Source organism: Theropithecus gelada, chromosome 7b (assembly GCF_003255815.1).
Source record: "Theropithecus gelada isolate Dixy chromosome 7b, Tgel_1.0, whole genome shotgun sequence".
NCBI classification, from domain to species: Eukaryota; Metazoa; Chordata; class Mammalia; order Primates; family Cercopithecidae; genus Theropithecus; species Theropithecus gelada.
The window spans coordinates 105,475,480-105,498,752 of NC_037675.1; the positions used below are offsets into that span (position 1 = coordinate 105,475,480).

The 23,273-nt window shown below is 48.9% G+C and overlaps 1 protein-coding gene across 2 annotated transcripts; it reads right to left on the bottom strand.

The window, feature by feature from the left end:
- Window positions 1-12,578: 12,578 nt before the first annotated feature.
- Window positions 12,579-21,844, bottom strand: ATP5MPL (ATP synthase membrane subunit 6.8PL). Of its 2 annotated transcripts, XM_025392525.1 has the most exons (5): window positions 21,754-21,839; window positions 21,228-21,493; window positions 15,381-15,504; window positions 14,293-14,316; window positions 12,579-12,988 (listed from the first exon to the last, which is right to left on the bottom strand). In XM_025392525.1, the coding sequence occupies exons 3-5, from the start codon at window positions 15,502-15,504 to the stop codon at window positions 12,960-12,962; spliced, it is 177 nt and encodes a 58-aa protein (XP_025248310.1). In that variant the 5' UTR covers window positions 21,228-21,493; window positions 21,754-21,839; the 3' UTR covers window positions 12,579-12,959. The 2 variants fall into 2 exon arrangements, with proteins under 2 accessions (XP_025248310.1, XP_025248309.1); XM_025392524.1 differs by lacking the exon at window positions 21,228-21,493 and having other exon boundaries at window positions 21,754-21,844.
- Between the last annotated feature and the right edge of the window lie 1,429 nt (window positions 21,845-23,273).

The following is a 23,273-nucleotide window of genomic DNA, read 5'->3' on the forward strand; positions in this document are numbered from 1 at the left end:
CCCAGTGGGACACAGAGCCAGGATCTCCTAGGCCACTCTGTGTCCAGGGCCAGCCACGGTTCTGGGATCCAGGAGGCCTGGGGCCCACAGTGTCTTCTCGGGTTCCCCCAAGATACTGTGTCCTGACAGGGCCAACATGGGTAGATCTCAGCTTCTTTTGACCCCCTGTGAGAACAACTTAGAATGGGCGTCTGTGGATACTGGAGTCTGTTCTCCTTCGAGGCTCCATGGCTGCCTCAGTTCACGGGCTGAGAGATGAGGAGTGGAGTTGGGGCTGTCACTTGCATGAGATGAGGGTGGGCCTGTGTGGTGAGCATAGAATCAGACACTCACCTTCTGATGAACTTTACATCAACTTGTGTTGGCTCAACCGCTGGGCATGCTGGGACCTGAGAGCTGGGTGGGCAGGTGGGGAGCGGTGGGTATAAGCCTGGCTCCTAAAGACTGCCCAAGGGAGCTGCAGTCTGCCCAAGGGAGCTGGTGAGTGTATGCGGCTCAGGTGGGAAGGGTCACTGGAAGGGTATTCTGGTCAGCAGCGACGGCAGCTACATCTTAGTTTTGGTATATATGTATGTATATGTACCATATTGGAGACTGGAGGACAGTCCCTCCCCTCCTGGAGAGAGGAGAGCATGGGGAGAAAGGCAGGATCTCTGAGGCCCAGCTTGATGCTCAGCTCAGGGCGGGAAAATAGCGGGGAAGCCCAGCCTCTTTGCTGACACACATGGTGGAGAAGTGGAGGGAGACTGAGGCTGAGCCGTCTCCAGGTCTACCAGAAATTGAGTTTAGGACAAGACCAACTGCGCCCCAGGCACAGGTAGGGGTGGCTCCTTGAATGCTCCCAGCCGTCATCAGGCCTGGTGCAGTGAGCACACAGCCGGGCCTCACCTCCTGCAGCAGGGCAGGCAGGGCAGCAGGGGAGGGGATGCGAGCCCAGCCCCAGGTATGCAGCCTCGCTCTGTGGCCGCTCTCCTCATGACACCTGGAAGCTGGGCCGGGGGGCTTTACTTCCGAAGGCGGGTGCACCCTGTGCTGTACTTGGAGGAAAACTGCTGTGCTGACTGGCAGAACTGCAGGTGGTTCAAGTCTGCAGAAGGCCTTGCTCCAGGCTTCCTTCAAAGGCAGGCTCTTTTAGGTCCGTGGGCTGCACTTGAGTATGCGTCAGTCTCCTGGAGGGCTCCTAAAACACAGCCCTGGACCCTATCACGGAGGACCCAAAGCAGGTCTTGGGTGAGGCCCAAGAATCTGCATTTATGACAGGTTCCCAGATGCTGCTGTGGCGGCCCCAGGAAACCCTTTGAGAATCGCCACTGCAGGCCATGTCGGTTAGAATTTGATTTGTAAACGTTCACATGTGCAGTTCCTCTTAGAAGGGAAGGCGCCTTCTCAAGCACAAGGGAAACAACACTCTCCACCTGCTGGTGTCTGGTGCTTGGGCTGCGGGGAAGGGATCTGTGTGAGGCCGAGCCCCTCAGTTCCTCTGGGTGGGGCGGGGAGATGGCCTGCCAGTACCCACGGCTGGGCGCAGAGCTATCCTGTGGGCTGGGGAGCCTGCCTGGGTGGTGAGACGTGCTGGCACAGGCTCTGCGGCCGCGGGTGCTGGCCTCTCTGGAAAAGCCACTCAGCTTTGAGACCACAGAGGAGATGCAAACACAAGCCTTTGTCTTCACTCCTTTTCGAAAGAGAGAAAGCCCGAATCTCAACAGCAGAGTGTCTCCATCAGTCCCATGGCTGTCCTCAGCCTGGGGAGAGCCTGAGCTGGCCAGGACAGGCAGCTCCTCTGTGTGGCTCCTTGTGGTCCCCATAGTAGTCCTTTGTGGGGCAGGGGGAGGTGACGGGTGTCCTGCCAGTCTCCTGGATACTTCAGGACACGGGTAGGGCCACTGTGGTGTTCCCACACAGTTTTGGGATATCAAGTCACCTGAAGGCAGGTGATGTGAACAGCACAGCGGGTGGTGTGGGCAGGGTGGCCACCCTGGGATACCTGCATGCTGCCCACATCCGCCGAGGTGGGGATTCGTGCTCAGGTGGTTTACTGGGGGGTGTGGAGGAGAGCAGGCTTCTCAATGCTTATGGAAACAGGAGAAGACAAGCAGGAGGTGGGTTTCAGCAGGCAAGTTTCAGCCCAGGGCCTGTTGAGGTTTGCAGCAGCTTGATCCTAGAGCGTGCCTCACAGTCAGTGGTCACACGCTGCAATGGGGAAACATGAGCCTCCAGCACTTTTTTTATTTTGAGATGGGGTCTCACTCTGATGCCCAGGGTGGAGTACACGGTGCCATCATAGCTCACTGCAGTCTCTAGCTCTTGGTTGGGCTCAAGCAATCCTCCCGCTTCAGCCTCCTGAGTAACTGGAACTACAGGCATGTGCCACTGTGCCATTAAAAAAATTTTTTTTGGCCAGCCGCAGTGTCTCACGCCTGTAATCCCAGCACTTTGGGAGGCCGAGACGGGCCGATCACTTGAGGTCAGGAGTTTGAGAGCAGTCTGGCCAACATGGTGAAACCCCGTCTCTACTAAAAATACAAAAATTAGCTGGGCATGGTGGCGCACGCATGTAGTCCCAGCTACTTGGGAGGCTGAGGTGGGAGAATTGCTTCAACTCAGGAGGCGGAAGTTGCAGTGAGTCGAGATCACCATTGCACTCCAGCCTGGGCAACAGAGCAGGACTTCGTCTCAAAAACAAAACAAAACAAACCATTTTTTTTTTTTAAGAGATAGGGTCTCACTTTGTTGCCCAGGCTGGTCTCGAACTCCCGGACTTAGGCGATCCTCCCACCTCGAGCTCCCAAAGTGTTGGGATTACAGGCATGAGCCATCATTCCTGGCTGAAATTCTTTTTTTCTTTTCTTTTTTTTTTTTGAGACAGAGTCTCAAAGAAGCTCTTCTTTCAGCCAAGGAAGATGTGTAATGAGCTTTGTGACCCCAGAAAGACATGTGCAGAGTGTGGCTGAGAGTGGCAGGTGTGGGTCCCACAGTTTTTTGAGACAGGGTCTTACTTTGTCTCCCAGACTGGAGTGCAGTGGTTCGATCATGGCTCACTGCAGCCTCAACCTTGTGGGCTCAAGAAATCCCCCTGCCTCAGCCTCCCGAAGTGCTGGGATTACAGGCATGAGCCACCATGCTTGGCCAGCATAGAATTTTTAGAAACTTTTTTTTTTTTTTTGAGATGGAGTCTTGCTCTATCACCCAGGTTGGAGTGCAGTGGCTCGATCTCAGCTCACTGCAAGCTCCGCCTCTCTGGTTCACGCCATTCTCCTGCCTCAGCCTCCCGAGTAGCTGGGACTGCAGGCACATGCCACCACACCCAGCTAATTATTGTATTTTTAGTAGAGACAGGGTTTCACCATGTTGGCCAGGATGGTCTTGATCTCTCGACCTCATGATCTGCCCGCCTCGGCCTCCCAAAGTGTTGGGATTACAAGCGTGAGCCACTGAGCCTGGCCGATGAGTTTTAACATATACATACACAGTCAAACCATCACCACAATCAAGAAAATGAACAGATCCATCCCTCAAAGTCTCCTCCTGACTTTTTGTAATCAATCCCTCCTCCTCCATCTCTGCTGCGTTTCCCTTAGATGAGACCAGGAGTTCAAGACCAGATAGCATCTCTCTTATTCCTGATATTGATTGTCTCTTCCTCCTTTATTTTTTTCTTGATCGGTCTGGCTAGCGGTTTATCCATTTTACTGACGTTCTCAAAGAACCAGCTTTTGGTTTCATTAATCCTTCTCCATTGTTTTTCTCTTTTTCGTTTTTTTTTTTTTTTTTTTTTGAGACGGAGTCTGGCTGTGTTGCCCAGGCTGGAGTGCAGTGGCCGGATCTCAGCTCACTGCAAGCCCCGCCTCCCGGGTTCACGCCATTCTCCTGCCTCAGCCTCCCGAGTAGCTGGGACTACAGGCGCCCGCCACCTCGCCCGGCTAATTTTTTTTTGTATTTTAGTAGAGACGGGGTTTCACCGTGTTAGCCAGGATGGTCTCGATCTCCCGACCTCGTGATCCGCCCGTCTCGGCCTCCCAAAGTGCTGGGATTACAGGCTTGAGCCACCGCGCCCGGCCTATTTTTCTCTTTTTCATTTCATTTTTTTTTTTTTTTTTAAGGTGGGGTACTGCGGCCAGATGCCGTGGCTCACACCTGTAATCCCAGCACTTTAAAAGGCCGAGGTGGGAGGATCACGAGGTCAGGAGATTGAGACCATCCTGGCTACAAGATGAAACCCTGTCTCTACCAAAAATACAAAAAATTAGCCGGGCGTGGTGGCATACGCCTGTAATCCCAGCTACTCGGGAGGCTGAGGCAGAATAATCACTTGAATCCGAGAGGTGGAGGTTGCAGTGAGCCGAGATTGTGCCACTGCACTCTAGCCTGGGTGACAGAGCGAGACTCCATCTCAACATACACACACACACACACACACAAGAAAAGATGGGGTCTTGCTATGTTACTGAGGGTGGTCTTGAACTCCTGCTCAAGCAGTCTTTCTATCTCAGCCTCCTGAGTCTGGGATTTAAGGCACATACCAGTGTGCCCAGCTCTCTGTTTTCTATTCCATTGAAATACCTAATTTCTTAACTTTCCCATCTTTGGCTTGGGAAAAATTTGCTCTTTTCTTTGTAGTTTCTTATGTCTCATATCTGGTCCACCTAACAGGCTTATTTCTGTTAATTAACCCAGTGGAGTCTATGTTGAGCATCAGTATCTTGGAGTTCAGTTATGGGAGACTCACTGCTTCCAGACTGATTAGCTCTGGAGGACAGGCTAAATCAAATTTCTGCTCTGGCAGTAGAAAGAGCTACCAGGTTCTTGGACCACAATAGCTGCACTGAGCATGGTCCTTCCATCTGGCCTGGCCAGGAAGTCAGAAACCATTCTCTCATTTCCTTGTCATTAGTAATAGAGTAATTGGTAATATAGTCACTAAAGATATCCCTTACTCTATTTTACCAAGAGCTAAGAAATTATTTTTTAATTGGCATCCTTATTTAATTAAATTCATTAAAAGATATGAGTACCTACCATAAATGCCTGGTCCTTTGTTAGGTATCAGGCTTACAAGAGATGAATTCATGTCCTTTACATACATCTGCAATTTATCATCTATCATCCTACAATTGCTTCACAGTTTATTTTTGGATGATGCAATTTAGGTTAATTACAAATCCATTAGCTATAGAATTACAGAGCTGAGAGAGATTCTGGAGGTCTTAATTTAGAGATGAGAACCCGAGGTCCAGAGAAGTTACAGAGTTTGCCTGAAGCCACACAGGCAATGAGCAGTAGCTCTAGCCGGAACCTGAATCCAACCTGTCTGAATGATCTCAGGTACAGGGGCACAAATACAGGGCACAGGCTGTGCACAAATAAGGCATTTGCAGAAATACACACACACACACACACACACACACACACACACATATATATATATATTTTTTTTTCTTGAGACAGTCTCACTGTCATCCAGGCTGGAGTGCAGTGGCGTGATCACGGCACACTGCAGCCTCGACCTCCTGGGATCAGGTAATCCTCCTGCCTCAGTCTCCTGAGTAGCTAGGACTACAGAGTGCACCACTGTGCCTGGCTGATTTTAGTATTTTTTGTAGAGACAGAGTTTCATTATGTTGCCCAGGCTGGTCTTTAACTCCGGGGCTCAAGTAATGTGCCCACCTTTGCCTCCCAAAATGCTGAGATTACAGATGTGAGCTACCACACCCAGCCTAGAAGTCTCCTTTTAATATAAACTACTAGAGATACATGCTATTTAATGTGGCAGAATTCCTGACGTGAAGCCTGGCAGGTGTATGGTGAAACAAAGAGCTCATGAAATGTGTGTGGAAGGAGGGGTGTACTGGCTCATACCTATAATTCCAGCACTTTGGGAGAGCAAGGCGGCTGCAGTGAGCCCTGATCGCGTCACCGCACTCCAGCCTGGGCAACACTAGGGAGACTCTGTCTCTAAAGAAAAAAAAGTTGGTGGGGTGCAGTGGCTCATGCCTGTAATCCTAGTACTTTGGGAAGCCGAGGCAGGCGGATCACTTGAGATCAGAAATGTGAGACCAGCCTGACCAGCATGATGAAATGTCGTCTCTACTAAAAATACAAAATTAGCCGGGTGTGGTGGCTCATGCTGGTAATCCCAGCTACTCAGGAGGCTGAGGCAGGAGAATCACTTGAACCTGGGAGGCAGAGGTTGCAGTGAGCAGAGATGGCACCATTGCACTCCAGCCTGGGCAACAAGAGCAAAACTCCATCTCAAAATAAATAAATAAATAAAAAGTCTGTAACTTAAACTCATTTTGTTCATACAGTTTTAAAAAATTGCCACAATATCTCAAACACTTAGTAAAACTATCCCCAAAGACTGCGACTAATGGAAACACTTTTTTTTTTTTGTTTTGAGACGGAGTCTTGCTCTGTCGCCCAGGCTGGAGTGCAGTGGCCTATCTCTGCTCACTGCAAGCTCCGCCTCCCGGGTTCACACCATTCTCCTGCCTCAGCCTCGCAAGTGGCTGGGACTTCAGGCATCTGCCACCACGCCCGGCTAATTTTTTTGTATTTTTTAGTAGAGACAGAGTTTCACTGTGTTAGCCAGGATGGTCTCGATCTCCTGACCTCATGATCCACCCACCTCGGCCTTCCAAAGTGCTGGGATTACAGGCGTGAGCCACTGCACCCGGCCTAGAAACACTTTTTACATGGCATAATAAAACCAGAACGATACTCTGTGTGCTTTTTACTTGAGGCTTACTATGATTTTTTAAATTTTAGTATTCTTCTTTTACCAGTCCTAATTTTCATCAGTTCTACAAACACTTGTAATATTCCAACTCCAACATCATGACCTAATTTACAGTTTTTACTGAGGTGGGAGCAGCATCGTTTACTTCCTCTCCATGACCACTGTCCCGAGTCACGGCATGCACTCCACAAAGTTCAGGAAGTGTGGCTAACCTCTGAGACCCCGACCCTCTTCCCCACGCCTTGCATTTGGTGCCAGTGGCAGTGGTAGAAGCAGGGCTAGGGAGGCCAGCACCGGCTGCTGCTTTCTCCTGGGGAGGGAGGGCGAGCTCTGTGGGAGCCTGCAGCTTCCTCACAGAGATGTCCCCAGAGTATAGTTGGTAGGCTGGTGTTGGTGGGGTTTGGTGAGCTGTCTTGGTTGCACGAACTGCTTGGGGTTATAAACATGGCTAGTAGTGAATAACTCCCTCTCTGAAATACACTTTTTCCCGCTTTGTGAAACCCACCTCCTCTGGATGCTGCAGCAAGGATGCCGCATCAAACTCTGCCTGCTGCCTGCTCTAATTAGGTTGTGGAATCCCAAGGAGCTACCAGTGCAGTGAGTGTAGCTCAGGATGACATAATGTTACTCAGCAATGGGCCCAGTGTCTGACATGCATAGAAGCCAACACTATGGCACCAGCTTTCGACAGAACAAAAACGCTTTATTGTGAATGGACCGTAAGGACATGGAGGCAGCGCTTAATTCTGCCTCCCTGAGCTGGGGGTGGGTCCAGCTTTTATGGCATTCCTAGCTGGTCCCAGGTGACGCCAACGTAGCTGGCTGGCCAGGCTGCCGGTAAGGATGAGGAGGTTAAAGCGTTTCCCATGTGTATGCCTGGGCAATTCTGGCTCTGCGTCAGCTAAGTAACTGAAGCACTGGTTAATTGGCTTGAGCTGGTCCCTTGGTTACAATACTGCCAGGGCCGAGGTTTGCTCCCTGCAGCTCTGAGCTGCCTAAACCTTTGGCTCTCCTTTTGATGGCTTCTAAGACTCAAATACCAAATGGTCAAATTTGTTTTTTTAATTATTTGAGTTTTTTTTTTTTTTTTGAGACAGGTTCTCTCTGTCGCACAGGCTGGAGTGCAGTGGCACAATCTCAGCTCACTGCAACTTCCACCTCCTGAGTTCAAGCAATTCTCCTGCCTCAGCCTCCCGAGTAGCAGGGATTACAGGCATGCGCCACCATGCGCGGCTACTTTTGTATTTTTAGTAGAGACAGGGTTTCACCATGTTGGCCAGGCTGGTCTTGAACTCTTGACCTCAGGTGATCTGCCCACTTTGGTCTCCCAAACTGCTGGGATTACAGGCATGAGCCACCCCGCCCGGCTGACTTTTGTCTTTAAAGTGACATGTCAATTCAAATTTTTCTCAGCCAAACAGTATTCATTTGATGTTGTATAGTGGAAGTTTTTCAAATTGCAATACTCGGCCTTTTTATTGTAAAGTGGGATATATTTTTTCAAACATAAAGATGGATCTTGGACCGGGCGCGGTGGCTCATGCCTGTAATCCCAGTACTTTGTGAGGATGAGGTGGGTGGATCATGAGGTCTGGAGATCGAGACCATCCTGGCTAACACGGTGAAACCTCGTCTCTACTAAAAATACAAAAAAAATTAGCTGGGTGTGGTGGCAGGTGCCTGTAGTCCCAGCTACTCGGGAGGCTGAGGCAGGAGAATGGTGTGAACCCAGGAGGTGGAGCTTGCAGTGAGCTGAGATCACGCCACTGCACTCCAGCCTGGGTGACAGAGTGAGACTCCATCTCAAAAAAAAAAAAAAAAAAGTTTTTATAACAGTAAACAGTTCAGTCCAGAGTTGTACATTTAGTTTAAAAAGTAAGGTTTTTTGTTTGTTTGTGTTTTGGGGCGAGGTCTCACTCTGCCACCCGGGCTGGAATGCACAACCCTAGCTCCCTGCAGCCTTGGATACCAGGCTCAAGCGATGCCCCCACCTCAGCCTCCCGCGCAGCTTCGATTACAGGCGTGAGCTGTCACGGCCAGCTAATGGTAAAATAATTTATTTGTAGAGACAGGGTTGCCCAGGCTGGTCTCAAACTCCTGGCCTCAAGCAATCCTCCTGCCTAGGCCTCCCAAAGTGCTGGAATTACAAGCATGAGCCATTGTGCCTGGTTTAAAAAATAAGTTTTTGTTCCTAATTAAACGAGAGTTTTCTGACATTTTCCCTCTAGACTTAGGTGTTCATTAACTCTGGCCTATATTAAATCATTCTTTAAGAGGGAAACAAGTGAAAAAGCTGAGTCTTTCTTTATAGTAAGACATCAGGGGATACAGTTCTTGTGAAGAGTGGCGATGAGATGGCCACTGTCTGACAGAACTGCCTGCAAGTTTGCAGAGTCATTATCTTCATTTCCTGGGGTTGCACAGTGCCAGCTTCTCAAATAGGTATAATACTAACAAAGGCTTCTATCACATGGCTTTTTTTTTTTTTCTTAAGTATCTTAAAAAACTTTTTATTGGGAAAAGTTAAAATGTATGGAGAGCGAATTCTGTAATGCACTTCTAGACGTCCATCTCCCACCCTCTACACATCACCAATCTCATCCCATCTAGAGACTTCGTCCCCCAATCTGTTTTGACTGGCTAGTATTTGCTGGTGTTATCTTAAAGTACATCCTAGGTATCACTTCACACCTACATAATTGTGCCTGCATTTCTTTTTCCTTTTTGAGACGGAGTCTCACTCTGTTGCCCAGGCAGGAGTGCAGTAGCACGATCTCAGCTTACTGCAACCTCTACCTCCTGGGTTCAAGCGATTCTCATGCCTCAGCCTCCCAAGTAGCTGGGATTACAGGTGTGTGCCACCACATCTGGCAAGTTTTTGTATTTTTAGTAGAGACAGGGTTTCACCATGTTGGCCAGGCTGGTCTTGAACCCCTGACCTCAGGAGATCCACCACGCCCGGCCTCCACCTCCATTTCTAAAACCAAAGACATTTTCTTTAATAACTACAATACCACTATTGTGGTGATGATCACCGAATAAGATTAACAATTCAACATCACTTAACACCCAGTCCATGTTCAAATTTCCCTGTATGCACCAGAAATGCCTTATGGTGGCTGGTTTGTCTGAAGGGTGGAAGCAGGGTCCACGCTCAGAGCTGGCTGTTGAGCAGGTGCTGGGCTTGCTTGAAGGCCCGTGTGAAACAAGGCCTGATGCTGGCACCCATCAGACGGTTCCTAACAGCACAGACGTCCAGGATTGTGTCTACCAAGCACTGGCACTGTGTGTTTGCAGGTCTGTTCTCCAGACTCTGCATTCAAGGAGTGAAGGGAATGTGTACTAACCACCACTGCATCCCCAATGGTAACGCACGCCCAGCACAGGCGAAGGAGCTCTCTGAAGCCATGCTGCAGTCCAAGTCTCGATTCTGAAGCGGGTCAGATTTTGAATCCTGGCCTACCAGTTAACCAGTTGGTTTGTTAGCCAGGTAGTTATCCTCTAGTACAAACTACTTATCCTGTCTGGGCCTCCACTTCTTCAGCTGTGAAACGGGGTGATAGTATGGGCTCACAGATTATTGTGCAGATGAAAATGAAGCAGGCTATGGCCTGGCACCCTGGAACTCAGGATCTGTTAGCTCTATAGAGACACAACTCCCTTGAGGGTGGCAGGAAGCACACCCTCCAAAGCCTCTGGTTGGGGTGCGTGTACCCCGGGATACAGTGACAATCAACAAGAAACATCGCGCCTTCTCCCAGAGGCTCATTTGGGGCTAACTTAGAGCACACTGTTTAAAATGACACCTACAGCTGCCTGGGAGCCACTCTCTCTCCTCCCAGCCTTTGGGGTTACTCTGTAGTGCACTTGGAAAAGCACTGCATTAAGTCAGAGCAGCATGAATGCGTAGGCTCTGGGACAAAAAGCCTCTGGGATTCCTTCCTGAACTGGCCCTGTCCACTCCCGTGGCTCTCTGTGCATACCTCTTACCCATTGGTACTGCCCTCCAAATGCTCCTTTAAACAGATCCTCCTGGCCGGGTGCTCCTCGCCCAGGGGGAAGCCCAGGTGACATCCTCTGGCTCCACCTACAGGCTGCCTCTGGGACAAGACCTGGTTGTTTCCAAAACCGTGAGGGATTCAGTGTGTAAATGAGTTCTGGGATAACAAATACAATTCTTTCTTTTCTTTTTGAGACAGGGTCTCACTCTGTTGCCCATGCTGGAATGTGGTGGTGTGAACTTGGCTCACTGCAGTCTTGACCTCCTAAGTTCAAACACTCCTCAAGCATCAGCCTCCCCAGTAGCTGGGATTATAGGTGCACACCACTACGCCTGGCTAATTTTTGTATTTTTTGTAGAGATGGGGTTTTGCCATGTTGCCCAGGCTGATCTCAAACTCCTGGGTTCAAGCGATCTGCCCGCCTCAGCCTCCCAAAGTGCAGGCATGAGCCACTGCGCCCAACCTACCCTGGTAATTTGCTGAAGGAAGCCTTAAGTAGTAAAGGGAGAAGAGGAATGGCCCAGCCCTTGTGGGGAAGCCCTCCTGGGTCAGACACACCAACCTCTGCTTCCAGCGGGGTGGGGGTGGGCAGCTCCCACCCGTCCTCACCTCCCTTTGGATGCGAGTTCAGGTTCTGGGGGTTCAAGTCCCAGCCCCAGTGCTTGCTAATTGTGACTTCTGTAGCGTGTTACTGCCTCCCAGCCTGTTTCCTGTTCTGATAGTCAGGGCCTGTACTGACGCCTCGCTAGGTTCTAAGGTGGACTAAATGTACTAAGATGCGTGACACAGGGCTGAAGCCTGGTGCCAATGCAGTGGAATGTGAAGGCTGTGGTAGGGCAGGCCTGTGTTCTTTGTATCATTAGAAATTTTCCAACTGGAGTCCTGGCATCTGCACATCCTGGATGCTTGTTAGACATACAAGTCCTTGGGCTCCTTCCTACAGTAGTGCAATCAGAAACACTGGGGCCCAGCTCGCTGTGTTACGGCCTTCCAGGTGATTCTAACGCATTCTCAAGCCTGAGCAGCTGGGCAGATGGATAATTTTAAAGGTAGGGCCTTTCTGTACCACAGCAGATTCATCTTCTGGAGGCAGAAGAGAACAAAATGTGTTCACAGGAAAAATGCGATTCCTGTGTCAGAACCAAACCCTCTGAATCTCACAACGACCTGACGCAGACTTCCACTGATGCTGTGTAATGCTTTCCTGCAACCTTCTCACACAGCCCAACAACCCTGAGGCTGCTGGAGGAAGACATGACAGGTTTTAACCAAAAGAAACTGAGGCTCAGAGATCTCAGTCATCTGTTGGACATCTACCATGGGCCAGAGCTAATGAGGCTAAATGCCAGAGACACATGAAAAACAGGATGGTCTCAAGAGGACAGGACACCCAGGGTGCAGCCACCACCCCCATTCCACAGCTGCTCTCCTCTCCTACCCACCTGTAGAGTGCCAGATTTCAAACTGGACTCACTTTTACCCCATGCTTGCTGCTTTAGAATCTTTTTAGCACACAATTTAGGGATCTTGGTAATTGTCTCAGATGGAGATAACTATTATGCAGTAGGCATTTGATACTAGCCTAACTAGAATCAATTGGCTTTATTTTTTTTTTCAATTGGCTTATTATGTACTTTGCCTTGTGATTATTTCCTGATTCAATTTTCTCCTACAGCTTATAATTTCAACTACTATGTCATTGAATGCTACCTTATTTCTAAAGGATTTCATAGTTTAAATCTTTCTCTTATTTATCCTCATAATAACTGTAAGTTAGAACTTACATAATTAACATCTCCATTTTCCAAATAAGAAAACAGAGGCTCAGAGAGGTCACAAGGTAAGTATCAGGATCAAGTTTAATAAACATTTATTAAGCAGTAGAATCCAAGTGAGTGCCTGGATCCTGATCACCAACTCCTGTGACAACTGAGATAATTATTTCACAATGATGGGTGGCTCAGTGAGATTCTGATTGCATCTGCTGCATGACAAATGATCTATTCAGAGTACGTCCGACACACTGGAGGAGGCTGAGGGGGTAACACATTGAAAGCAGGACCAGGTAGCAGTGCATCTCAGAGATCCATTTATTCATGCCATGAAGTAAATGGTACTTATACAAGTGTACAGGGACGTTCCACGCTCCCCATCTAACACGGCTTGCTTAAATTTACAGGCGGACTGATGTTTTCTTTCACATGTACTCCAAGTAAATCTGGTTAGTGATGACCAGGAGCAGGCGCTGAAGCTTTTGAAAGAGATGCATGTATAAATACAATTTAAGAAGGAAGGAACAAGGTGGATGTAATTTATTAAACAAGTATCAAAAAAAGTTGATCAACAGTCCAAAAATATAAACAACACCTTTCAATACTATTGAAAAGCAGGATTATTTCTATATGAAACACCCAGAGTGCTTAAGGGCCCACATAATGACAACAGACAGCAGTGGTCACCCACAGCGCAAAGAAGAGAGGGGCAGGGAAACACCTCTTCCTCAAACTCATGTAGCCAGTCCTGGGTTTGTGTAACATTCAAATGGCTACAGTTTCATTGTCACTTGGGCCTAAATTTATAAGGCGCTTTCTTTCAAAATACATTAAAGGCCGGGTGCGGTGGCTCACGCCTGTAATCCCAGCACTTTGGGAGGCCAAGGCGGGTGGATCACCTGAGGTCAGGAGTTCAAAACCAGCCTGGCCAACACGGTGAAACTCCATCTCTACTAAAAATACAAGAAATTAGCCTGGTGTTGCGGCTGTAATCCCACCTGTAATCCCAACTACTTGGGAGGCTGAGGCAGGAGAATTGAATCTGGAAGGCGGAGGTTGCAGTGAGCCAAGATTGTGCCACTGTACTCCAGCCTGGGCAACAGAGGGAGACTCTGTCTCAAAAAACAAAAACAAAAAACAAAACAAAACCATTAAAAACACATCATTAGGGGGAGGCTGAGGCGGGTGGATCACAAGGTCAGGAGATCGAGACCATCCTGGCTACATGAAACCCCGACTCTACACAAAAAATTAGCCAGGAGTGGCGGCGGATGCCTGTAGTCTCAGCTACTCAGGAGGCTGAGGCAGGAGAATGGTGTGAACCCGGGAGGCGGAGCTTGCAGTGAGCCAAGATCGCGCCACTGCACTCCAGCCTGGGCAACAGAGCGAGACTCCGTCTCAAAAAACAAAACAAAACAAAACAAAAAACAACAAAAACAAACCAAAACCATTCAAAGCACATCATTAGGGAACTTCTAGGACAGCATGCTCACACAGCTCACTTGCGCTTCCCTATTGGTGATGCTATTGACTACCTCTAATCATCCATTCCTCTATTACTCCTGGGAAGTTTTACTTGATCCACTTGACTATAAAAAGCAGAAATTCAGAATTCTGTTTTCCAGTAGGCACAGCAAACTTCAAGCTGTGAAGCATTTCGACTGCATCTTACATATGTACTGAACCATGTATCAATTTCAATTCAGAACAATGATATGCCTTGTCCTGAAAAGACATGATGGTGTTTTCCATTCCCAACCATTTTCAGAAGCAAAAATCTTACCTTTCAAAGCCTTACTTCTTTTATCTAAAATAAAAGGAAGAAAAAAAAAATCAGTCATATCAATGCTTTATAAAAATGCCTTTGTCAAAATTAACATTTAGCTGAAGGCATTGTAGCTTAGGTAAAGCAATTCAGGAAGCGTTCAAAAAATATGTCTTATAGCCACGAAATGGTAAAATTCCTATCAAATATGTTCTATGAACAGCTAATAGCCCTTTCAAATTTGCAGGGCTCCTTACCCTCTACAACGTCCTAAACTCTAGTCTCGCAGCATAAAGTTTTCTCTTTCCTCTTTGTAATCAACGGCTTAGTAACATGTGATTGGGCCACACTGCTCTGCTCTACTGAGAACCAAGTGGTTATTCTTCTCCTCTAAATTTTATTACAAACAAATTTCAAATATTCAGAACAGTTGAAAAGGTGCAATGAAATACCACATACCATGAAACCATACTTTAAATATTTTAGACTTCATCTCTTAAAACGAATGTAATACCACTCTCACACCTAAGAAAACTCACAATTCTGATATTAAAGTCTTGTTCAAAGTTCCCCAATTGGGCCAGGTGTTGTGGCTCATGCTTGTAATTCCAGCACTTTGTGTAGCCACGACTGGAGGACTGTTTGAGCCCAGCAGTTTGAGACCAGCCTGGGCAACATGGCAAAACCCCATCTCTCCAAAAAAAAAAAAAAAGGTACAAAAACAGTTAGCCAGGTGGTGGTGGTGGTGGGCATAGTGACAGGCACCTGTGGTCCTAGCTACCTGGGAGGCCGAGGTGGGAGAATCACCTGAGCCCAGGAGGTGGAGGCTGCAGTGAACCATGATTGTGCCATTGCGCTCCAGCCTGGGTGTCGGAGTAAGAGACGGTCTCCAAAAATACAAAATGAACAAACAAAAAAATTCCCCACTGTCCCCAAATGTCTTTTATAGCTGACATGTGCTCCCTGTATTTTTACGAAGGACTGTAGGTAGCTCTGATGTTCATACCTAGTTAAAACCCCACAGTTCCTTTACAACGTGAATTGTGATTCTTTTTGAAAATCATTTTCTTCCTGACCTCAAAAAAATCAAACATAAAGAAACGTACCAGCGGCCCGGATTTTATACATGATGAAGCCCATCAGCCCCATTCCTATCCAAATCTCCTGGTAAACTTTGGTGTAGTAGGGCTTCATGGGGATCCACACATTTTTAATAAAACTTTGAAGCATCTGAAAATAAACACAGTGATTAAAAATTAGAATGATTATTGCTCTACACCTAACTGGTAAAAGATTTTTTTTTTTTTTTTTTGAGACGGAGTCTTGCTCTGTAGCCCGGGCTGGAGTGCAGTGGCCGGATCTCAGCTCACTGCAAGCTCCGCCTCCCGGGTTTGCGCCATTCTCCTGCCTCAGCCTCCGGAGTAGCTCGGACTACAGGCGCCCGCCACCTCGCCCGGCTAGTTTTTTGTATTTTTAGTAGAGACGGGGTTTCACTGTGTTAGCCAGGATGGTCTCGATCTCCTGACCTCGTGATCCGCCCGTCTCGGCCTCCCAAAGTGCTGGGATTACAGGCTTGAGCCACCGCGCCCGGCCAAAAGATTTTAATTTGGTAAGTTCAACCCTATTTCCCACGACCACTAGGGAGCCTTGCCTGTGTCAGACCTGTTCTGCACTCACGTGGGACTCACGCCTATTTTTTTTTTTTTTTTTTAAGGTGGAGTCTTACTCTGTTGCCCAGGCTGGAATGCAGTGGTGCAATCTTGGTTCACTGCAACCTCTGCCTCCCAGGTTCAAGCGTTTCTCCTGCCTCAGCCTCCCGAGTAGCTGGGACTACAGATGCGTGCCACCCCGCCTGGCTAATTTTTATATTTTAGGTAGACAGGGTTTCGCCATGTTGGCCAGGCCGGTCTCGAACTCCTGAGCGCAGGGGACCTGCCAGCCTTGGCCTCCCAAAATGCTGGGATTATAGGTGTGAGCCACTGTGCCCGGCCATTTTTTTTTTTTTTTAAGTAGTGGTGGGATTTCACCATGTTGGCCAGGCTGGTCTCAAACTCCTGACCTCAAGTGATCCGCCCACCTTGGCCTCTCAAAGTGCTAGGATTACAGGTGTGAGCCACAGAGCCTGGCCTGGGACTCATGCTTTCCACAGCTCTTCCAACTCAACCCATCGCCAGGGCCCCCTCCTCCCACCTTTGGCCATCCTAGCCACTTCTCATTCCTTACATCACAGAGCTCATCCAGCACCTCTCCCACCCTGATGCCATGCCCTGAACTGAAAATTACTTTAATGTCTAAATGGAAAAATCAGTATCTTCTCATCTTCATGTTATGAATGTCACATTCAAAGCTGAAAAAGAATATGGCCAGGGCATAGTCATTTCCTTGTGAAACTAATGCCAGGCTCGGCACACGCTGATCAGCTGTATCTCCATCTTGAAGTCTATTGCTAAATACAAACCAGATGACATAAGACAACGAGGTCACTTCATAAGAATTGCCAATTATGATAGAACTTATTTAATGAATAAAGGTAGTTACTTAATGAATTACTGAATTTGATCACGAAAAGCCATTAAATTCCGAACTTACAGTTTGCTTATACGTGCAGGTCTCAAAATAATGCTTTTTATTACTTTTACAATTTACTCTCGCCGGGCGCGGTGGCTCACGCCTGTAATCCCAGCACTTTGGGAGGCCGAGATGGGCGGATCACAAGGTCAGGAGATCGAGACCATCCTGGCTAACACGGTGAAACCCCGTCTCTACTAAAAATACAAAAAATTAGCCGGGCGTGGTATCAGGCGCCTGTAGTCCCAGCTACTCGGGAGGCTGAGGCAGGAGAATGGTGTGAACCCGGGAGGTGGAGCTTGCAGTGAGGCAAGATCACGCCACTGCACTTCAGCCTGGGCGACAGAGCGAGACTCCATCTCAAAAAAAAAAAAACCAAAAACAATTTACTCTCTACTATAGACCCCAAATTAGATGCCCTCATTTTCATTTTAATATGCTTTTTAACATCTGAAGTGGTCTATTAAACTACAGTCAAATAGCTGTGAGGAATGACTAGATCTAAGCACTTCTCATTTCACTTGGAAACTGTTTTGGCCGGGTGTGGTGGCTCATGCCTGTAATCCCAGTGCTTTGGAAGGCCGACGTGGGAGGGTCACTTGAGTCCAGGAGCTTGAGACTAATTTGGGTAACATAGGGAGACCCAGTCTCCACAAAACATAAAAAATTAACCAGGTGTGGTGGTGTTTACCTGGGTAATTTTTTATGTTAGTCGCAGCTATTGGGAGACTGAGGTGGGAAGACTGCTTGAGCTTGTGTGGTTGAAGATGCAGGCAGCCGTGATCACACCACTGCACTGCAGCCTGGGCGACAAAGTGAGACTCTGTCTCAAAAAAAAAGAAAGAACGAACGAACGAACGAACGAACGAACTGTGCGTTGGCTGTGACCTGTAATGCTGCCTCCGCCCCACCCTCCCTGTGCCCACACCTGAGCCCCACTCATTGCTCCTTTCACATCACTACTCAGGCTCCACAGGATCCAACTGCTTGGCCGTGTTCGCCCTTTCCCACACTTCGCAGCTCTGCCTGTCGGCTTGACAGCACTGAATCCTTCACAAGTCCAACCTAGTCAAAGGTCAATGGCGGCCCTCAAATCACCGAAACAATTGGCAAATGTGCACTGAGCATGTACTAGGTGCCAGACATTGTTTTAGGAGCTGAGAAACAATAAAGGGTCAGGATATCTGGGAGAGGAATCCTCGGCATCGGCAGAGACTGTGAGGTCAGAATGAACTTGGAGAGCTGGAAGGAATAGGGAGGCCACAGTGCCAGATTCAAATCCTGGCTGTCACTTACTGGCTAACTTAAACCGCTTAAGTTTTCTCATCTGTAAAACAGGGATAAAAACAGGATCCACCTCAAGCGGTTGTTATGGAGAATAACATAGAGTAACTCTATGTCAAACGTTGAGTGTCTGGTACTATGTATTAAATGCTTGTTACATAAAGTACCATGGCTGGACTATGGGAAGGAAGATGGGACAGGTCATTTAAGGGCCTTGGAGGCTAGCATAGAGTTTAGCTTTTATTCTAAAACTGTTCTCTAAACTTAACAACTTTTTTTTTTTTGCTTTAGGGTTTTTTTGTTTCCTGTGTTGACAACATCATGAAGAAAATTCAGTTTAGAATCTGGAACTGGCCTGGATGGGATTTGAGGGCAGCTGGTGGGGGCTGCAGAGCCCCTTTGATTCCTCCCCCACTGTGGGAGCTAAGCTACTGGACACAGGAGCACCACAGGGCACCGAACCAGGAACTAAGTTAGTGTCTTGAGTCAGGCAAGAACGGGGAGGCCAGGCCAGAGCCACCGCAGGGACTGCCCTGATGTGGTTAGTTCTGTTTCCATCCCTTTAACAGCATTTTAAAAGTGCTTTTCGTACTTACTTCCTACACTGCTTTCCACTCCTATAAAATGGGTACTTGGGGAAAGCTGCCCAAGGTTCTGCAGGAGGTTAGCAGGACTGCACTCACACCAAATCTGTACGTCATGCTCCCGATGACCAGAACCTGCCTCCAACACCTGCTTTCCTTCTCTTCTCTATGAGAGGACTTATTTAGGCAAGGATGGTCGTGAAGGCTGGCCTGAGGTGTGACCTTGCAGGATGTGACTGTGTCCTCCTGGAACACCTTGCAGATAGTCCGCCTTCAAATTTCCTGTCCTCAAACTGTACTTGAATGCTCTGACAGAGTGTGAGGTTCCAAGAAACTAACAGCCCTGCTTTGAGAATATGTCACAGATGATCCAAACAAGACCCAGAGGTTTCTGGAAGCCCCAGACTAGAAGAGTTCAGAGGCATGGAATGAATCCCTTGTCTCCCTGCAACGACTGGGAAGGAAGCATTCTACAGGACCAATGGGTCTGGAAGCCTGGGAATCCTAGGCTCCAACACCAGCTCTCCCTGGTCAGCTCTCAACTTTGGGCAAGTCCCTTTAGCTGTTGTTTCAGAGGTTTCTTTTTCTGTGAAACATGGATGCCTCCACCTGCCCCACAGGGCTGTCAATGTAATTCAGAGAGGAAACCTAAAGGACCCAGCCTAGTGCCTGGTATGGAATAAAAATCCAGAGAATGGGCTGGGCACGGTGGCTCACGCCTGTAATCCCAGCACTTTGGGAGGCCAAAATGGGCAGATCACTTAAGGTCAGGAGTTCGAGACCAGCCTGGCCAACATGGCGAAACCCTGTCTCTACTAAAAATACAAAAATTAGTGGTGGTGGGCACCTATAATCTCAGCTACTCGGGAGGCTGAGGCAGGAGAATCGCTTGAACCCAGGAGGTGGAGCTTGCAGTGAGCAGACATTGCACCACTGCACTCCAGCCTGGGCAACAAGAGTGAGACTCCCCCCTGCCCCCACCAACAACAACAACAAAGAATTCAGTGAATGATCACAGCAGTAACATAATTGATACAAATATCCAGTTGATGGCTATAATTAATACTAAGCCACTGGGATTCTAACAGAAGGAAGACTTAAAAATGATGCCCTCATTTAGGCCAGTTAGGGGCTTCGGACAGAGCAAGGTCAGATGAGGGTCTAGAAGGAAAAGGGCAAAGTAAACTGGGAGGGTACAATGGCTACGGTAAGAAGGGACTAAAGAATCTGAGTCATCCTGACATTTTGCTCGGGGCCCAGGCATCCTGGTATGATCTTACAAAATTACCCTTGGTCCCCAGTGCAACAGGGGCCTGCTATACAGTAGCTTGCAAATACCTTTCCCCCTCCTTTCCCCTTGACTTTAGTTGCCATATTTGCCTGGACAAGTAACATGTTCCCAATACATACTAAAAAGAGGGCCCCTACTTTTTTTTTTGAGATAGAGTTTCACTCGGTCGTCAGGCTGGAGTGCAATGGCACCATCTCGGCTCACTGCAATCTCCGCCTCCCAGTTGCAAGCGATTCTCCTGCCTCAGCCTCCCGAGTAGCTGGAACTACAGGCGCCCGGCGCCACACCCAGCTAATTTTTGTATTTTCAGTAGAGATGGGATTTCACCATGTTGGCCAGAATGGTCTCCATCTCTTGACCTCGTGATCTGCCCGCCTCGGCCTCCCAAAGGGCTGGGATTACAGGCGTGAACCGCCGTGCACAGCCGGCCCCACTTTCTTCTTCTTTTTTTTTTTTTGAGACAGAGTCTCGCTCTGTCGCCCAGGCTGGAGTGCAGTGACGCGATCTTGGCTCACTGCAACCTCCGCCTCCCGGGTTCAAGCGATTCTCCTGCCTCAGCCTCCTGAGTAGCTGGGAAGCTGGGACTACGGGTGCGTGCCACCACACCCGGCTAATTTTTTTTTATTTTTAGTAGAGACAGGGTTTCATCGTGTTAGCCAGGATGGTCTCGATCTATCGACCTTGTGATCGGCCCGCCTGGGCCTCCCAAAGTGCTGGGAATACAGGTGTGAATCACCAAGCCCGGCTACACGTTCCTAATATATAATAAAACGAGGGCCCCTACTTTTTTTTTGAGACGGAGTTTCACTCGGTCGTCAGGCTGGAGTACAATGGCGCGATCTCGGCTCACTGGAACCTCTGCCTCCTGGGTGCAAGCGATTCTCCTGCCTCAGCCTCCCGAGTAGCTGGGACTACAGACGCCAGCAACCACACCCAGCTAATTTTTGTATTTTTAGTAGAGACGAGGTTTCACCATCTTGGCCAGGATGGTCTCTATCTCTTCACCTCGTGGTCCGCCCGCCTCGGCCTCCCAAAGGGCTGGGATTACAGGGGTGAACCACCAAGCCTGGCCGGCCCCTACTTTCTTGAGTCCATTCTGCCCAGGCAGAATGTGTGTCAGTTTTACAGCACCAGACCTTCTAAAAATCCATCTTATTCACAGGTCAAAGGTGTATCCACTTAAGTCTGCAAAGTTTTGGCACATTACATTAAGGGCAAACTATTACCGGACACTGGAAATGGGAAATGTCTGACCCGCGAGTTCCATACAATTTCAATCACCACCATACGATCTCTTGTTTCCCTGTTGCCTCACCCAAGTTGTCATGTACAGCATAACGTGGAGGACAAGCGTGGTGCACGGAAACTTGAGTTACAAAGGAGAGAAGGGACTGGATGTGGAGTCAGAGTTCTTGGCTTGGACTCTGGCTTCTCTAACTCTGCGTAGCCTCCGCGTTAGGCAGCGGAACCTGTCAAGGCCAGGGGACGCTCCCTGTCAAAGGCGTGGGAGATACAGGCGCACTGAGCGCGTTAACGCCAAGAAAGGAAACGCGGCGCAGGCCTAGGCGATGCTTCCCTCTGGCAACCGACCCTGGCCTGTCTCCCTTTAGAGAAGGGGAGGCCGGGCGGAAAACCAGGCGTGTACCGGCGGAGGAATGGGACCCCAAGGTCAGCTGGGGCCAAGGCGGCTTCTCGCCCTCCCGCCCCCGCCACCTCGCACCTCGGGGGCCAGGTCTATGTCCCCGCACTCACCTTGGCGCAGGACAGACGCCTCACAGACCACCACAAACCTGCAGTTAAGTCAGAAAGGTCACCGAGCGCGCACGCGCGCGCAGGGGCTGCCGGGAAGGCGGAAGTAGCAGCTACGCCGCAACGCCAGAGTGCCTCCCCAGCGGCGCCTGCGCACCACAGCGTCCCCGGCGGCCGCCTGGTGCCGCAGGCAAGAAGCGGCGGGGACAGGATGCGGTAGGGGTGTGCCCGCGTGTGTCACCGTGGGGTGGCTAACCCTCCACATCTTCCCACGACTGATGAGTTTCCTGGGACGCAGGACCTTCAACGCTGAAACTAGGAAAGTTCTACACAAACCGGGAGGGTTGGTTAACCTAAAGGACCCTCTTTACTGTTATGTTAAAGACTAAGTCTCCCATTTCAGTGGTGTGTCTTGTCCCTTTGCATTGTTAATTATTTGGCTCTGCATGTATATATATTTTGAGACGGAGCCTCACTCTGTCGCCCAGGCTGCAGTGCAGTGGCACGATCTCGGTTCACTGCAACCTCTGCCTCCCGGGTTCAAGCGATTCTCGTGCCTCAGCTTCCTGAATAGCTGGGATTACAGGCGCCAGTCACCACGCCCAGCTAGCTTTTGTATTTTAGCAGAGAGGGGGTTTCACCATGTTGGCCAGACTGGTCTTGAACTCCTGACCTCAGGTGATCCACCTGCCTTAGCCTCCCAAAGTGCTGGGATTACAGGCTTGAGCCACCATGCCCGGCCTGCTCAGCACATTTTTATGTCTGTATTCTGTGCATATTCTTCTCAGCAGATTAATATAAAACTTCCACAGGGGCTTCAGACACTGGATTTAATAGTCTTTTTTTTTTTTTTTTTTTTCTTTTTTGAGACGGAGTCTCGCTCTGTCGCCCAGCCTGGAGTGCAGTGGCGCGATCTCAGCTCACTGCAAGCTCCGCCTCCCGGGTTCACGCCATTCTCCTGCCTCAGCCTCCCAAGTAGCTGGGACTACAGACGCCCACCACCACACCCAGCTAGTTTTTTGTATTTTTTAGTAGAGACGGGGTTTCACCGTGTTAGCCAGGATGGTCTCGATCTCCTGACCTCGTGATCCGCCCGTCTCGGCCTCCCAAAGTGCTGGGATTACAGGCTTGAGCCACCGCGCCCGGCCTTAACAGTCTTTAAAAAACTATATATACATATATACATATATATATATATGCCAGGCGTGGTGGCGCGCTCTCTCTCTCTCTTTTTTTCTCTCTCTCTCTATATAGATACTTTTTTTTTTTTCCAGAAGTATTTTGCAGTAGAGAACTAGAAATCATAAAGAAAACAATTTAGCGAGTGGATCACCTGAGGTCAAGAGTTCAAGACCAGCCTGGCCGACATGGCGAAACCCCATCCTTACTAAAAATACAAAAATTAGCTGGGCGTGGTGGCAGGCGCCTGTAATCCCAACTGCTCAGGAAGTTGGGGCAGAAGAATCACTTGAACCAGGGGGGCAGAGGTTGCAGTGAGCCGAGATCTCGCCATTGCACTCCAG